The sequence below is a fragment of the Felis catus genome, chromosome A3 (genome assembly GCF_018350175.1).
Source record: "Felis catus isolate Fca126 chromosome A3, F.catus_Fca126_mat1.0, whole genome shotgun sequence".
NCBI lineage: Eukaryota > Metazoa > Chordata > Mammalia > Carnivora > Felidae > Felis > Felis catus.
Genome location: NC_058370.1, coordinates 55,170,397 through 55,188,366, shown reverse-complemented (window position 1 = coordinate 55,188,366; position 17,970 = coordinate 55,170,397). Strand labels below are relative to the sequence as shown.

General features: G+C 51.3%; 1 protein-coding gene across 3 annotated transcripts in view; it reads right to left on the bottom strand.

Moving 5' to 3' along the window:
• Window positions 1–1,298: 1,298 nt before the first annotated feature.
• TGFBRAP1 (transforming growth factor beta receptor associated protein 1) overlaps window positions 1,299–17,970 on the bottom strand; it is a 68,734-nt gene continuing 52,062 nt past the window's right edge. For all 3 annotated transcript variants that reach the window (XM_045053986.1, XM_003983878.6, XM_023251547.2), the window contains exons 6-12: window positions 15,692–16,033; window positions 13,910–13,967; window positions 11,935–12,078; window positions 9,855–9,998; window positions 9,112–9,271; window positions 5,611–6,044; window positions 1,299–3,945 (exon numbers count right to left, since the gene is read on the bottom strand). In XM_045053986.1, the coding sequence (XP_044909921.1) occupies window positions 3,769–3,945; window positions 5,611–6,044; window positions 9,112–9,271; window positions 9,855–9,998; window positions 11,935–12,078; window positions 13,910–13,967; window positions 15,692–16,033 (1,459 nt within the window). In that variant the 3' untranslated portion in view covers window positions 1,299–3,768. The remainder of the gene's footprint in view (window positions 3,946–5,610; window positions 6,045–9,111; window positions 9,272–9,854; window positions 9,999–11,934; window positions 12,079–13,909; window positions 13,968–15,691; window positions 16,034–17,970) is intronic.

Sequence of the window (17,970 nt, the reverse complement as noted above, 5' to 3'; positions counted from 1 at the left end):
AAAAGGATCTTTCTTATGCTTTATGACTTTCTGAAAGCAGTGACATCACTGTGTGAATACTACAGTCAAGGCTGGCTAGGTTGCGGGTTCTCGTGGCTTGAGAAGCACCAGGCGGGGATCTCTGCCGGCAGAGACTTGAACTCTAGCTGGCTGGACTTGTCCTCCCAAGAAGATCATCCCACCAACCTGTGCCTCAGTGTCTTCAGCCTGAGATGCGGATGATTTGACACCTCACCTCTACTGTCACCCACACGTACTTGGAATTTACCAGCCGGAATGCCATGCGGTACAGGGTTAGAGCACTCAGGGACGATCAGCTGTGTTAACACAGCCTCTCCTCAGGGCTCACACAGCACCTATAATGAAAAAGGAAACACGGCAGGGGCGCCTACGTGGCTTAGTTAAGCGTCTGACTCTTGATTTGAACTCAGGTCATGATATCGCGGTTGTGGGATCAAGCCTAGTGTTAAGCCCTGCGCTGAGTGTGGAGCCTGCTTGGGATTCTCTCTCTGCCCCTCCCCTGCTTGTGCTCTCTCTCTCAAAATAAGTAAATAAACATTAAAGAAAAAAAGAAGAAATATGGGAATATGCTGTGAAATTCATTTGACAGGGTTTCTCGAAGACTTGCTATGAACAAGGATGAAGTAAAATTTTAAAGGTGAGACAAACAAAAAAGTTCTACTCCTTGAATATGTTCAGAGTTAGAAATCCACTGGCAACAGGTCTACTTAAAGGGCATTTGGCTGAAAGGTGAAGTATGTGGGAAGTTGCCAGAAGTCTCCTTGGCTAAATTCCTCAGGGTATGATTGATCTAAAGGTAACAGATGTCAAGGAGCACCTTGAGAATATGCAGGAGATAAATACAGAAGAGGACCATTTAAAACTCAGTAAAGTGGTAACGGGGAGCGTGGGTGGCTCAGTCAGTTAAGCGACTGACTTTGGCTCAGCTCATGATCTTGTGGTTTGTGGGTTTGAGCCCCGCTTGGGGCTTTGTGATGACAGTGGGGAGCCTGCTTGGCATTCTCTCTCCCTCTGTCTCTGCTCCACCCTCGTGCACTCTCTCTCTCTCAAAATAAATACACTTAAAAAACATTTCAAAAATTATAAAATTTAGTAACGTGATAACAAAGAATTTCAGAGGTGGCCAATGTAAGTTCTCTGCAGGCGCAGGTAGGAGCCACGAGGTACGGATGAGTAAGTTCCGGAACTCCTTGGACTAGGTATTGCACCAAGTGGAAAGCACCACTTCACCGAGATCATTTTTATTAAAAAAAAAAAAAAAAATTACAGAAAGAACAAAGAATTAAAAGAATTTTAATAAAATCAACAAGTTTACATCTGTACATCTTGTGTATTTGGGACCCGACCAGGGGTGAAGGATAAAGTTGCAAGGACAAAAGTTTCCGTAGGAGAACAAGCGAAAAGCAAGGGCTACCCTCATTGTGCGACGGGCATGGGTTTGATGGTGTGACCCCACGGCCTCCTGAGCTGCTCTGCACTCACCAAGGTCATGGGCAGGAGGCATCCTGCTCTGAGCTCAGGCCCAATGCTCCACACCCTACAGGACATGCCCATATGAACACCTGCGGGGCAACAGCAGAGAAACAGTTCATAAAATCTAACAGTATTGCCCCTCGAATATTAATGCCAACTGGGTTCGGCTCATGCTGTTTTAACTAGAATGGTTACACGGAACCTAATGAGGGGAGAAAAGGGCTGAGCAATGTTCTAATTGTTCCACTCAATGGCACAGTCACAAAACAGCAGGCCTTTAGAGAGAACTATGTCTTTTAAAAATCTGATTTGCAAAAAAGGGCCCGTGGACGTCAGAGAAAGAGGAGAACGAGGTACGGTTCTGAACACAGGAGGCCACTCAGCTTTAATCCCCGTCATTCTAAAGGACGAGAAACGTTTCAAAAAAAAACCGACCAGTGTTCGGAGAGAGCGGAGACTAGTGCCCCCAAGTTAGGAATGAGCAATCACAAGGTGCTCTCAAGATTTTACCCACGTCGTGTCCAGCGAAACAGCGCTTTCGGAAGCGTGACACGGTACGTGCTAGGGGCTTGTTCTTGGAGGAATAAACACGAGCTCGTGAGTTGTAACCATAACGTGCACAGTATATATGACCATCCCGGAACAGTCATCCACAGGGTCGAGCTGTCAAACTCATGACCGGACTTGGGCTTCATCCCCACGTACGCAGTGTGTGGCTGAGTTGCAAGAGTTTCTTCATTTATTCTTTAGACGGAGACACAGGAAGAACGCGGAGGCGCCTTTGCTTTCTTGGGCCACTCGGAATCACAGAAGGACGAAGAATACTGACCATTATTAGTACAGGAGAGCACTGTTCAGACAACGGACAAGGAGCGCTTCACCCCCGCTCTGTGAGGCCCGGGCCGACGGAGAGAGGCTCTGTTCCAGGGTCCTCTCCTGTGACACACGAGCTAATGCTTGTTTCCCTAACGCTACAGCAGGGGGTACAAGTGTCTAGTGTTAGTTCTTAATAGAATCATTAATCCCAACGATGAAATTCAAAACAGGGCAGCGAAGGAGGGACGGCTTCGGCTCCTCCACGACGTTAGGCGGAGACACAAAATGACTCAGTCTGTGGTGAACAAGAGGGACTCCTCCTGTGAGTTCAGGAAACCTCAGAGCAGGCGTGTAAAGTGCTGGGAGGTAAGGCAGCCTGACTGGACTTCCTCATCGGGGTGTGCAGAAGCACCCGGCAGGAAAGATGATAGACATCTCGGTCACGGGCGAAGGCAGCTGTCACCGCTGCCCGTCCTGCTGAGGGTGTGAGGTTAAAACCGGCCTCTCCTGAAATTCTGCTCGGCTTGTGCTCGTAACGTTTCCCTTTTAATTTCCCGAGTGTTCAGTAGGAGGTACATTTTAACAAGGAAAAAAAAAAAAATGTCCCTAACGGATATGACGGATGAATTTCTAAACAAGAGAAAAACTGCAGAGATGACAGAACTTCAAATAAAACTTTTTAGTCAAACATGTCAATTGCGGAGTTTCAAATTGGCAGGTGTTGTGACAGTACAGGGACCGAAACCCGGGCCCTCACCTGCCACAGGTCTCCCGTCCACTGTCCTCTTACAGATGGGGCGAGCGGCTTCTCTCTTGGGGCTACACCGTTTTCCGACAGGTCCTCACTGGCGAGGCAGCCAGAAGCGTACAAATTCCCCCGAAAGGGGGTGCTCGGGTAAACAAGGCAGAATCCTTTAGGGGTTGAGAGTCACACGGGAAGTAGGAAGAACAAAAAGATTTCCCCAAGGTCAGCTAAGGGCAAAGGCGGAGCCCACGAGGTAATCCTGGAAACAGACAGCCCCCCTCCGCCCCAGCCCCTGCTCGCAACCGTGCGGCTCCTCACCCTGCCGAGCGAGCTTTTCATCCCTGTGCCACCCTGGAGCACGTTCCCAGTGCAAATGCACATCTGGAGACTAGGGCACCGGAGTGGGGGAATCCAGGATGTCCACACTGCAGAGAGAAGGCTCAGTTTTCTTTCAAAGTAGGCATTCGTTTTGGATTACAAAGTACCGGGACGGGCGAACCCTAACATGTCTCTGTTTGTGGGATTTTCCATTTACATTCAATGTAGAGTGGTCAGCAGTGAAGAGCCCCTGTTTCACGTTGACCGACGTCTCCCCAGCACCCAGATGTCACCCCTTCGTCCTGGCTGGCACAAGTGCAGCGGCTTCTGCTCTCTGCACCCAGCAGGCTTGGTAAAGAGCTCAGGGTCCTTCTCACGCCCTCGGGTGGGCCTCCTCAAGTCCGTGCGCCAGGGCCGGGGGGGCTGGGGTTCGTGTGTCTGCCGGCAGCACAGTGGGTGTGGACGAGACCACCATTTGGATACCTAACAAACACGGGCTCACGAAAGGGATTTTGGCACATCTGGCAGAGCTTTTTGTCCGAAAGCCGAACTGAGCTTCCTTTCAACTTCATCTGCAAAAAAAAGACCGAGGACACTGTCAGCTAGAGTTATACCAGTTTTTCAGAGTGGACGTGCGTTACCCCATGGATGATTGCTACTCATGAGGACTGCTTTAACGTCCATTTCTTTGAACAGAGTATTAGAGGAGGGGCACCTGGGTGGCTCAGTCGGTTAAGCATCTGACTTCGGCTCAGATCACGATCTCACAGTTTGCGAGTTTGAGCCCCATATTGGGCTCGGTGCTGGCAGTGCAAAGCCTGCTTTAGATCCTCTGCCACCCGCCTCAAAAATCATAAACATTAAAAAAAAAAACCACACACACCAGAATAGTAGAGGTGAAAATAAACAAAAACGTCCCTAGGAACCGGAGAGATAAAAAAAAAAAAATGCTACAAAACTGCTTTCTTATTTTATAAAAGTAACTGCTGCTCGCCGGCCACGGGCATTTCTAAACAGGCCCTCTCTCAAACGTTCTCTGAGCTCTGTGTTTGAGCCAACGCCTGTTGGAAAGTCATGTCATGTTAGAGCTGAATAAAGCTGTGTAAATCCTCCAATTCCTTGGCCCTCTCATTTGCAAACAGGGAATGTAAGGCACAAATAAGGGACTCCATCAAAGCCATATGGTTCATTCATGGCACACTCCTGCCTGGTCCTAGAAAACATAATTTCATTTTTTTAAAGGCAGCGAACAAAACCGGGCTGTAACCCCCCCAGTTCTGCGAGGTAAAAAGCCTTTTTGCACCATTCACTGGTGTCAACCCAGGCAACTCTGCCTACCGGCAGGACCAATTACCAATTCAGTGAATTCACCCTGTACTTATTAGTTTCATCAGTCACTCAACAAACACTTATTAAACACTTTTGAGATGCCAGGCTTGGCTCTAGGGATACTGAGATACACAGATGAAGTTCTGTGCCCTCAAAGAACCCAGAGTCTAATGGTGAAGGGAGACAATTATGAATGCATGCCGGAATGTGTGGTGGGCGAAGGAGGGGAGTTATCTGCTTGAAGGGATATGAAGGTTTCACAAAGGAAAAAATACCGAGGCTGGGTTTTGAGTAGGCGTTCACCAGGCATAAAAGGAAAGGTTAGGACCATCTCAGGGAGCACCGCAGGTACGAAGCCTGTATGTGTGAAGCAACCTATCACATCTGGGAGATTCCACACGTCCTGGGAAGCAGCAATAGACGGAAAGGGCCAGACCAAAGGAGAGGAGATGGAACCCTCCAGGCCTCAATTCTTCTACTGGGGACTCACGAAGGCTTCCACGGGGGAGGAACACATCGGGTTCCTGCTCTGGAAAGATCCCCCTGCCGGCTGCATAGAGTGTGGGTCTCACAAGAGAGAAGTCTCCGGAAAGGGATATAAACTGGGGACTGTCGGGACGGAACATTTGTATCCCCCACTCCCAGCCCCTTCCTATGCAGAAGTTCTAATTTTCAAAGTGATGTACTGGGGGCCTTTGGGAGGTGACAGAGGTTGGGTGAGGTCATGAGGGTGGGGCTCCCAGGACGGGATTCGGGCCATGACAGGAAGATGTGTCCTGCTGGTGGGAATGCAAACTCTTGCAGCCGCTCTGGAAAACGGTACAGAGCTTCCTCAAGAGTGCAAAAGCAGAATTCCCACACAGTCCGCTATTCCACTTGTGGGCGTTTCTCTGAAGCCCGGCTCTCACCTTGTCGTACTTGTAGATCAGGTTTTCGGACTTGGCCAGGCCGAGGGCCACCTGAGTGGTCCTCCGGGCGTGCACGCTGTCCCTGACGGCCCCGGTCAGGAACGGGCGCAGGAGCTGCACCGACCAGGTGCCCGGCAGCAGCTGCAGGACGTGGGCGGCGTCGAACTCGGCTGCGTGGTGGTTCAGGAGGTCCGTGGCGGCCACGGCCAGCTCGGGCACGGAGGGGCCGGGCTGGAGATACATGGCCAGCAGCGTGTGGAAGAGCCGCTGCCGGTACGGCGGGTCTCTGCCCTCGGAGCGCCACAGGCAGTAGTCCTCAGCCGCTGAGAAGTCCTGCAGCTCGTGCACCAGGATGCGCAGGGCCTCCTCGTGCTCCTCCAGCTTGCCGTGCAGGATGGCGCTCTCCATGGGGAGGTCGGCGCCCCGGACTCTATCTGTGCGGCAGCAGCCAGCGGTTAGAGCCAGCCCCGGCTTGCCCCCAACCCCCGGGGGCTCTCAGCCTAAGAAGGGGTAAAGGGGAGCCGGCCACCTAGACGGTTCACACGAGGCCTGCCTGTACCTCTGTGCTGCAGATCTGGTGTCCCCGAAGGGGAGGCCGGACCCTACTTATAGGTAGAGCCTAACGGCAGAATACGTTATTTTTCATAATGCTTAGCGGCTGAAGGAAACAAATGACCTGTCATCTCAGCGGGCCCTGGTCAAACGGGAGTATCACGGCTTCAGGCTTCTAATTAATCCAGCACTGTTCCCATTTTCCCAGTACGGGATCTTCGACCACAGTGGAAAGGCACTACGCTGACTTACGTTCCGACAAGAACCCCGCCCTGCCAAAAACGTGTGGCGAGCCCCTTTCTTCCAACTGAAAATATAGTTCACAGAAAGGAGTATGGGTCCCTCTTGTTAACCATCCATATCGACATTACTCTAAAGCTGTTGTGTCTCCTGCAATTTAAGGTGCCAGGCTATGAGCAACACGACACCACCACAGAAAGTTCTGACCGAGGCCTTGCCCGCAGCGGGCTGTGTCTCACTGGTAGAGGCCCCTTGTTTTCCACTCCCTCGGCAACCGAGGAAGGTAACGTCAGATCTCTTCCTACTGTAGTAGGATGTTCGAGGGACAGCTCCTATTTCAGAGGCCAACATTAATACTGGAATTCTGGGCATTCGGACTTAGGAGCGTGGCCACACTCTGGCCTGAGGCACACGGCAGACACCTGCAGCAAACGGCTGGTTCCACAACATGTGTCACCTACAGCACTAAACACAGAAGCTGCAACGTGTATCCTTGTCATCCTCACAAGGAAAGGTCACCAAATAATTGCTAAGTGGCAACCACATGTAAGGCACGGGAGAGGCGCAGATTGGTTGAGAAAAGACCACGGCAGTGACTGCACTTTCCACATCTATCATCCCGTTTGTATTTGATTCTCGGCCACCCCGGGCGGGCAGGCTGCACAAGAAATGCTACTACAACGTGCCCAGGCTGACGCCGCCGAAGTCACCCAACGAGGGCAAAGAGTGAGTCTCTCAGCTTCCAGTGTTCTTCCACAGTGCCCTGGCGGACACCCCCTTTCCTGCAAGCTCCCCAGTCTTATCTGCAAGCCCTGACTTATCTCTGTGACTGCTCAAACAGCGCCTTCTCCGTGCTCCCTCCCCTCCACCCCACGCAGAGCTGCTATCGGCCGCTATGTGCATGCTCATTAAACTGAAGGCCAGAACCGAGTGACATCCACCTTTATATCCTCGGTGCAGCGTCTGATACTCTACACATGCTCACAAACGTTAGCTGACCGAGAACCTGATCAACAAACCCATGACTAGCGTGAGATTTGCACGAAGAGACTTGTAAAGCATGAAGCATGACGGACGTCAGGGGTGACAGTAAAACTGTTTAACAACCATACAGCATGGGCACCGCCCAAAAAGCACGGACAGCGGCCATGAGGGACCAGGGTGGCTGGCGAGCATCACGGCCGAAGGTCAGCCCCGGTGCAAACACAGGCCACAACGAGTTTCTGTGGTTCATGTGAGGTGGCAACCACCCCGGTCCACGCTCTGGACCTACTGTCCGTGAGCTGTGTGACCGGAGGCAAGTTGGGTAACTTCTCTAAGCTTTGACACCCCTGTAAAAACAATAGTAAAAATAATTTTTAAAAATAGGACTTATTTCAGAGGGTCGTTGTGGAGAGCGTCCTAACGCACGCTAAGCATTCTGACCTGGGCCTGGTGTATACAGTCAGTCCTCATTATTCAGATTCTGTATTCGTGAATTTGCCTACTCACCAAAATTTATCTGTAACCCCAAAGTCAGCAGTTGTGGTGCTTCTACACTCATTTGCGGACATGCACAGGGCGGCACAAAATTCGAGCCACCTGACACGCATATTCCCAACCGAGGGCCCTTAAGGTGATGCTCTGCCTTATTGTTGAAGCCCTCATTCAGTAAACGGTCCTCTCCATGGTGTATGCAGGGCCACGATTTTTGCGTTTTTGTGCTTTTTGTTGGTAATTTTGCCATTTAGAATGGGCCCCAAGCACAGTGCCCAAGTGGGGCCTACCGTTTCCAAGCACAGGAGGGCTGTGACGTGCCTTCCAGAGAAAATGTGTGTATTCAATGAGCTTCGTTCAAGCCTGAGCTAGAGTTCTGTTGGCCTTGAGTTCAATGTTAATGAGTCAACAATACCTATTAAATGAGGTGTCTTTAAACAGAAGCACTCATAAAACAAGGTTATGTACTGATCAGTTGACAAAAATGTGAGCAGAGGTTTGCAGGAAGCTGACCCTGTATTTCCTGGATAGCACTGTTCAGGATTCAGTAATTTAATGTCTGTGGAGACTTTATAGAACGTAACTACAGCGAATAATGAGAATCAACTATAGTTATGGTCAAAAAACACTGCACGTTTAAGGAGAAATACATTACTAATCCCAGTAAGGACCAATCTGAAAACTCTACTATGTCAAGCACATCGAGAATCTAGTTCATTCTACCAGGTGCAAGCACTATGCTGCTTTGTGGCACTTTATGCAACACAAAAACCGTGGGCTCTGCACCCCAAGGAAACGAAAACCAGGCTCCCATCCAAGACACCTGTGGCTTAGAGCTCACGGTTTGGAGCCTCGAGAAATCTGAGTGGGCTGCTGGGGGCGGTGCTAGCTGGTACAGCCTCGCCCAAACGCTGGTGCCATCAGAAGGAACTGAGAATCAAGCGGGCCGAAGAGGAATAAGGCAGTCTAGCGAAGGTAGGCTCGACAGATAAGCGGCCTTCCAACCCCCGCCCCTCCCCGCCACCGGCAGCTTTGTGTCCCTGGCTAAAGGGCCAACGTCCCTTTCTAGAAGGTGGAGGCCTGAGAGGCTTCGCCCCACCCTCCAAGACGGCTGACTTTGGGCCAGAAGAGGCCCAAGGAATCGCCCCATCAAAACGAGGAGCTATGGCAGAGCCTTCATCCGCGCCTGCCAAGGTGAGCAGGTCAAGGAGAGGCTGGCGGGATGCTGCTCACCTATCAGGAAGTGGACTCGGTACAAGTCAGACTTCTGGAGCAGGTGTCGCAGCTTCGCCTGAGTCTCCGTCGCTTCCGCACCCTTGCTGTTGGCGCCGGGCCTCTGCTGCAGCACCTCGTCCAGGTAGAGGAGCGCCAGGTGTGTGTGGTACTCTTCCTTCTGCGGGAGATGACGGCGTTGGCAGGCGGGAAGCCGGAGCGCTCCCAGCCAGCGGGCGCTCCCGACACCAGGCCTGCGCCCAGGCGAGCCGGGGCAGGGGCTCGAGGGCACTGAACGGGACATATTTGTTGGATCGGAAACATCTCAGAAACCGCCAATACGGGGAAGGCAGACTTAAACTCTGCGAGCAAAATATAAAAGGGTCACTTCTCATCCGAGAAGGGCCACGGGATTTAGGCATTTCCCAAAAAGGTACGGCTCCTCTCATTTCCCTTGAGGACAGTAACAAAGAAGGAAAGGAGATAAAAAATAGGAGCTGGATGGATACAAGTTGGAGGGCAAAGAAAAGGCGACATGCCTCTCCTTCATTAGCCTCCGGGCCTCTAGACCATCCACGAGCACAGACTGAGCATCCGGGGAGCCAGGCATTTAAACTATTACGTTAGAACACCGAAAACATCTACGTTTAAGATATTACATTAGAACCATCTGCCAACACGCTTTCCGGTCAAATTCTCTCTCTGAAGTTACTACTAGGACATGGCAGCCCTGCTCGTGGTAGTCCAAGTTCAAAAGCGCTCACCTGCAGTCTCCTGTCTATGACCAGATGTTCCAGATACTTAACAAGGGCTTTAGGGTATTTCTTAAGGCAAGTGATAATGCTGTCGGGATTAAAACTGTTCTGCTGTTCATCCAAAGGTCTCCTGGTGAAAACTTGAACTCCAACCTGAAAGGAGAATGGTAATTTAGCTATTTCCTTCTCCGGATGCCATCTTATGTTTATTCTAATCGATGGACATTTATGTCTGGGGAAAATTGTTGTCAAAAACACGGAGATACAGCAACACAGTATGGGGTGGGGCACTGGCAAAGTCCAAAGAGCACGGCACAAAGACGGGAAACCTCATACACCTCATCGGAATTTCTCCTAAAAGGGTCAGAAATTAGGGGCGCCTGGGTGGCTCCGTCGGCTGAACATTTGACTTCAGCTCAGGTCATGATCTCACAGTTCGTGAGTTTGAGCCCCGCATTGGGCTCTGTGCTGACAGCTCGGAGCCTTGGAGCTGCTTCAGATCCTGTGTCTCCCTCTCTCTGCCCTACCCTACTTGCGCTCTGTCTCCCTCTCTCAAAAAAAATAGATAAACATAAAAAAAAAAAATTTAAAGGCGAGAAATTAAAGAATGAAACATTAATTAACCGGAGAGGCACCAACTCTGTAATATTAAGGCAATCTGCAGACAAGGATGGTCACTTGCTGGCCAGTTAAGTGAAAGAACAAATACAGTACTGAACGTTCAGTAAACTCAGTTCTCTGCACACAGGGATCCACTATGTGGATCATCTGTGTAGATCCAAGGCCCGTCCCTGAGCAAGTTTCCAGACGGCCTTCCTGTGCCTGTTGAATGGAGCTCCCTGTGGCAATTCCATCTTCAACAGAAACGCTAATCGGTCAGGTAGGCAAGTAAAGGCATGCTGTACTTCCCCTGGGCATTCTATCACACACATGTGCGCGCACACACACGAGAAATACAGCACCGCTCTCCTGAGTGTGAAGTCTGAGTTCTATAAGCCTGGATTTGTGTCTGTGCTGTACCAACTATTCGACCTTGGGGAAGTTTCTAGAGCTGAGCTTTGCTCTCCTCGTAATTCCCCCTTGTGGCGTTGTTGTGGCATTTGAAAGAAATGATAGAGGTTGAGTGGCTGGCTCATCACCAGGGACACAGAATCCTGGGAATGACATGCTGATACCATCTATTAGCACTGGGAGGAGCCCAAAGCTTTCAACCGTTTTGGATCCATGTTGCAGGTGTGCCTGAGTGTGTCAGGGTATGTTGTAGGTGTGTGTGCACAGAGGCCAAGTAAAGATGGAGTTAAAAGCACGTGAAGCCCATGGGCTCAGACCTCCCAGTTCAGAGAGTACCATGGAGAACATACCCCAGCTCGGATTTTTCAAAGGCAGATGTGACATGCAGAAAACTCTACGTTTAAGACGAAGGTCCCGAGCCAGGAAGCTAAGTTTCTCTCCTCCAAGGGGAACCAAGGAAATGTGTGTTTTTAACGGTGACGGCTGAGATGCTATCTCTTTTCCAGTCCTCCAGCGGCTTCACAGAGGAGTCCTGAGCTTATGCGCTACTCCCCCCACGCCCTGCAGCCAGCAGGAGTTTCCTCGGGGTGCTTCCTCACTGCTGCCCTTCCTCAGCCTCCAAGATGGCAAGTCCTGAGCAGGGCTCCCTCCTACCTCCAGAGCCACGATTGCCACGCCAGGGGGTGCGGCACAGAGACAGGACAAGGGTCTGCCTGGTGTGGCCCAGGCGGGGTACCACGCCCTGCAAGGCGACCATCTGATCCTGCGCCAGCCCACAGAAATCAGAAGGGTCACACTTGGTCAGGCATGGGGGTTCACACACACACGTTTTTCAGAAGATGCGAAGGAACCCCGGCCACGCTTTCTGCTTTTCTACAGAAGGGGCCTGCCCCACACTGATGTGCGGAACAGTGTATCTCAGAAGTGCTGAAATGCAGAACTTCCTAAGACTGGGCATTCCAAAGGCTCAAGATGAGCCATTAGAAGGGGAGGAACAACATGGACGGTTGTTGTTAAAATCAATCATTTAAAATCACTCCCCCCACCCCCCCCCCCAATGCATTTATGAAGCACAAACCTCCTCACTTTTCTGCAGGACCCAATCAGCGTACTTCCACACGAGTTCCTGGTCTAAACTATAGGTAAGGAAATCAACGACATATTCGTATAGGTCTGAGCGAGTGGAGTCGTGAATGTCCCCGTTCACAATGTTCACCCATAACTGGAAAGGAGTAAAGAACAAAAAGAAACGGAAGGTTACATACCTTTCAGAATTACCTACGGAAGGGCACACGTTTACTTATTTGGCCTTTGGATCCTTTACAGTAGTAGGACAAATTTTAAACTTTGAAGGCCTAAACGAATTTTAAGTTTTTCAGAGGAATAAAGCAATATAGAAGACGGGGTCCCGGACATCAAGAAAATAAAGCACCAAATTCTTTTTCTTTCCTTTCTAATGAGATCATAGTAATACGAATAGTAAACACAACAGGTGGAAAGACGTAGATGTATTAAAAATGTTTCTTCATGAGATAAAACGATCACTGACAGCATCTTGATGCAGAGGAAACTTAACTGCCTCCATTGGCAGGGCTGTTTCCACCTTCCCCACCACAGGGATCCTGGACTTTGACGTCCTTTGTGGACCAGGAGGGTCAGACACTGTGCTTTCAAAAATACTGGTGATTCTGTCCCCTAGTGCTCTGTCTTGTGCACAGGGGCTCATGACAGCTGCTAATAATAAAAGTCCCTTGCTATTTCATCCAGAAACTTCCCCGCTGTGTAAACCAAAGCTTACTTTCAGAAACCTGGGATGAGGCTGCATCACAAGGGAGTGGAAGAGATGACGGAGGCCCCTCAGTCCGTACCGCATCTCCTGGACCTCACCCGCCTGCCCAGTGCGCCGTACTTCAGGACCATACCACCCGCAAGAGGCCCAAGAAGCAGGGCTGCTGGTGTAGACTGTACTTCTGATATTAGCATATGAACCTTTCTTATGGTCCCAGTTTCTTCCACACTGTATTCCTCAAACCAAATAACCTAATCACACATACACGGAACCGTGTCATTTTCTTCACAGTAGAGTTCTGCCATATATAAAGATTTATTTCGTATCATTGGATTTTGCAAACCCCACTCTATAGCCCCGCTGTTATTATTAGACTGCCATCAAGCTATAATTCTTACAGCCATGTGTTTTACAATATAAAAACGTTATTCTTGACGCCCAAATCTACTCTTGGCCATTGGGTGTGTTGATAGAAACCTTTTTTTTTTTTTTTTAACCTCATCTGCCATCAGGTTAATGACAGTGATTGCATGTGTAGCTTTGCCAAAGTCATAGGTCTGACGTTAGCCTGGGGACTACTGCCAATGTTCTCGGCCACTCTCAAAACAACAGAAAAAGAATGATACCAGTGCATACCAAGTGACAGAAGGGGAGAAGGTCTCCTGACAGTGTGAGATGACGTTTGTCACAAGGCGTGAGAGGCGAGACGAGACAGAGGGGACTAGGGACTGATGCCTTTTTATCTCAGGTGCAGTATCCCTGCCAGGGCCACCTGGAATCGTGGTTCAAATCCCTGTTCTACCACGGAGCAAGACTGTGACCCTGGGCCAGTGACTGGCCTTGATCAGCTTTAGTTCTGTCACAGGTGACATGGGGATAATGATTTACTCTCCCCACTGGCAACGGTTGGTGTCATTAATGGCGGAGGTTATAAATAAGCTGATATTCGCAGGCTTAGTTTTCGAATAAGGCAGTGGTGCCCCACGCCTTGTGGCTCAGTAAGAAGTCGTATTTTTAGTTCTTAAATTTTCAAAACTCAATCTTGAAAATGTCCTCGAAAGAGACGTAAAGACAAGAAAAAGAAAGCCCTTGGCTGACATTTGTCAAGGAGGTCACTTTCTAAAACAGCTGTTGTTCTTATTCTGTAAAAAGGGGTGTAGACCGGGCAAAAGCAGCCTCCGCCAACTTGGGAACCTCCTCCCCAGGTCACACGGAGCTAAATGACAGAGGTTTTTAAGTAATGCTGAAATGCTTTTGCACTAACCTGCACTGCCGCAGCGTCTTGGTTATTATAATGATAGAGCAGTCCAAGTGCAAAATACCTGAAAGGAGACACCGCGTTAAGTGCACCCTCTTCCGCCAGCGGCTGCGCGTGGCGCCCACCCAGCGACAGCCTCCCCGCGCCCCCCGACCCCCGCCCCTCGCCCCGGTCCCTCGTATTCGTATTGAGTTCAACAACAAATTTCCAAGGACAAAAAGATCCTCATTTCTGTTTATTTACTTCGGGTGTGCAAACGTATGCCCCCTCAACTTCCAAAAAGGATCGTATTCAAGTCTAGCATAAGCTGAAAAATAAAACAATAATTGTGCTATGGAAAATCGTGTTTGGAATGGCTTCACAATTTCCTCAAATGTTAATACGATTCTGTATCTTTTCAGATAATCACCGTCAACCATCACAAGGTATTAAAAGAGTGGTCGGAAAGTGTGCCGTCTGAGCTATTACGGAAAGAAGAGGTAAGGAGTCTGAATACGAACGACAGCAATACGGGCCAAGAGCACCCAGCCACCGTGGAGGACAGCAGGGAGGGGGGATGAGCCCTGGGAGAGGGCACCCAGGGTTCTAGGCTCTGAGCTTCAATTCAGGTTGTATGACTTAGGGCCTCCATGGCCTTGAGCAGGTGGACTGTCTCCACCACCCATTTTCTCCCTCGTGAGTGGAAAAGACTAGCGATGGCACTGACACTGCCCGGGTGGTGAGCCGTTCCAGCCTCCCGAGTTCCACTGGGGTGTCCTGCTCCCGGTCATCCCCCTCCCCAGCTGGGGACTGGAAGAAGCGAACACAGGGGGATGCTGGATTTCTTCCCTCCGAGAGCAAACTCGTAAGATGACGAACTATTCGCTGGTGCCCTCCTCTTTTCCTTAGCCTCTCAGGCAGTTACCCTGTCTGCTCCCTACCATTCCAAGTCACCACCACGAGGCATCAGTGTTATTTTCTGGTTCTGAAACAAAATAACGCCCTCCCATCGCGTGTTTGGGAAACTGAGGGAAAGTGCCAGGAGGAGCGAACACCCACGCTGAGGCCGATCACAAGCCCCGAGTTGTCTCCGGCATTTGAACGGGATCCAGCACTGCAACCCCTGTGGTTTCCGTGGGATTTCGTCAGTACTTCTGCTACTTCGAATACACAACAGAAACCACAGACAAAGCATCTTACTGCTTTCAGGACTCTAGGGATCATCCAACACTTTTGAAGAAAGCCCTCTCGCACCTGCCCAGAATGAAGACGACACGGGCCCTTCTTCCCACGTCAGTCACTACAATTAACCGCCCTTGTGCGTACGGCAAAGGGCGGCTGCCTACCATCTCGTGCTCATAATAAAAGCAGAGTTTTAAGCCATAAACTTTTACCAACAAGACCAAGTCCCCTTTTTTATTTATGCGGGCGTCTATCTATCTGTGCAATCCGGTCATCAATGACTCAAGTGTGCTGCTGATTTTACCAATACACACATGGCGTCCTGCGTGGGTGAGTTCTATGTGCAACGCTACGGATATGAAGGCTAAGAATCACTTCCTTTACTAACTGGGCCTCTGACTGGCTGGGGTCAGTATCATTAAAGAACTGGTATGAGACCTAATGCCTTCCAAGACCCTTCCGGTTGGTCTGCAGACTGTGCCGGGGGGATCTACCCTGAGGGGCACTGGGCTGTCACCACGGTGTCACAGGGGTCCTGTGACGAGTCTCTGCTTCCCAACAGCCTCCCTGTGGTGGCGGAAAGGCTAGCGTGCGGTCCCTGGCCGCGTGTGGGGAGGGAACACTCACTTCTTGTGCTTCTCGAGCCAAGCAGCGCTGTCCGTCAGAAGACAGGAGTTCTCGGTGACCAGGAGGTCCAGCAGACTGTCGTGGTCGGCCTCCGCGTACAGCTTGAGCAAGGCCGTGTCGATGTCCTCTTTGTAGCCATTTGCGACCTCTGTGCTGCGGACTTCGTTCAGGTAGCTCATGAGGAAGCGCTTACACTTGGCCATCTTCTCCTGGTCCCCCTGGGTCAGCTGGTTCAGGTCTGCATACTCGTGGAGAGGAGGGTGGGACCGTGTGAATGAGGAAGAGGTGGGCAACAGGAAGGGGTAGAGAGAGATCAGCTCCCGGACGTCAAGCTGGCCGCTTCTGCAATTACAGTGTCAAACTAAATGAAGCAAAAAGAGAGAGAGAGTACACATAGGCACACAAAACAACACGGGGAGTGGGGGGGGGCGTGCACGCCCGCACACGTTAATGGGGAGCTGCATGTGTGGGGGAGCACGTCAGAGCGAGCGTCCGGATGCGCGAGCCCAGCAGAGCACTGCCGAGGGGAGTGCCACCACGCGATTCCGACAGCAGAGGGGGGGCCACGGCGAGAGACACACACGCCCCCCTCCAGTGCCGGCATGCAACATCAAGACACCCGAGGCGGTCCCGACACCAAGGGAGCGCCGGACTCCCTGGAAACCGAGGCCAAGAAAGGAACGTGAAGGGAACACGTCACTGTCCGGTCAAAGGCGAAGTACAGTCCGACGTTTCTCCTGGCACAAACTATAACCAGGTGTGCTGCACGGCCCACAAAGAAGGGACTTTGCGAGAACATGACTTACAACATCCCCTTCAGAGATCTTCTAACAGGAGCCGCGAGAGCATTTGCGAGGCCGCATCCGTGGTGACTCTCGATGGCCTCTCAGGGCATAAGATGAGGCTGCGGCTGCAATGGCCAGTGTGGTGTCCTACCCTCGGAAGGCCAGGGAGCCCATCTGGTGACATCCCACCTCAGCTTCACCACCGACCCTGTCCCCACCACGCCTGCTCATCTTGTCCACAACAAGCCAGCGGTGGCATTACCGAGCTGCGGGCCTCAACCTTGGCCCAGAAGCAGCCCTACCTGTGGGGCCCCTCTTGCAGAAACAGACGCAGGGCCGCCAGACAAGAATGGGAACCTCAGGTAGGGCCCGGGGTCTACGCTTTCTGCGATGTTCGCTGCGTCCGCCTTCCTTCAAGCTGAGTCTCCTCCTCCCCAACTTCCGGCCTCTGGCCCTCCTTTCTTCCACTCCTGCCCTCTCCCCACTTCCTGCGGTTCTGGGCCTCCCCAGGATGAACGTCAGACCTCTGAGCTCGGCATTCAGGGCCCTTCCTAGCTGCTCCCGATGACCTTACAGCTTTGGCTTCCACTGTCCCTCTCATGTTCTGAGGCTTCAACGCCACCTCATCACCTCTCCAGTTTACACACTTCATGCCTCTCAGCCTTTCCTGCGTGTTCCCTCTGCCTAAAGCAATGGTCCTCCAGGGAAGCAGTTTTGCTCCCTGGGGAAGTTAGCAATGTCTGGAGATACTTTTGGTCACCACTAGAGGGTGCTATTGGCACGCAGTGGGTAGAGACCAGGGCTCCTCCAATGCACGAGAGCGCGCCCCTAACAAATTATCCAGCTCAAAAGGTCATGACTGCATGACTCCATTTGGGAAGCTTCTCACCATTTGAGATCCGGCCAAATCCCGATCCAAGCCCATGCTCTGCACTGTCCCCCAGAGCACCTCCACCCGCACCATGAAGCCGCACCTGCACTGCCCAATGGGCACAGAGCCAGATTCCAGACTTGTATGGGCAGGCCGCAAAAGCCGGGTGCAGTCTTACCCTGCGGCTCTGGCTCTGGGGCTTGGGCCAAGTGCTGGCCTGACTGGACACAAGGACAGGCTGTGTAACATCTAGAGAAACAGACACAGAGCGTACGGACCCCCAGCGTGCCGACCATGATTGGCTGGCAGGTGGGGCTTCTAGCACTGAACTGAGAAGGAAGTCTGAGGACACGTCCCACACCAATGAGAAAAAAAAAATTCACGTTATTAGCAACATCTGTCATGGACACAGGAAGGGAAAGTGGAGTCACGTCTGTCTTGAAGTGTCTTCCTCAAGTGTCAATTTCCTCGGCCACACTTGTCTTTTTTATTAATTTTTGAGAGAGAGAGAGAGAGAGAGCGCGCGCGAGCAGGGGCAGAGAGAGAGGGAGACAGAATCTGAAGCATATGCAGGCTCTGAGCTGTCAGCACAGAGCCCGACATGGGGCTCGAGCCTACGAACC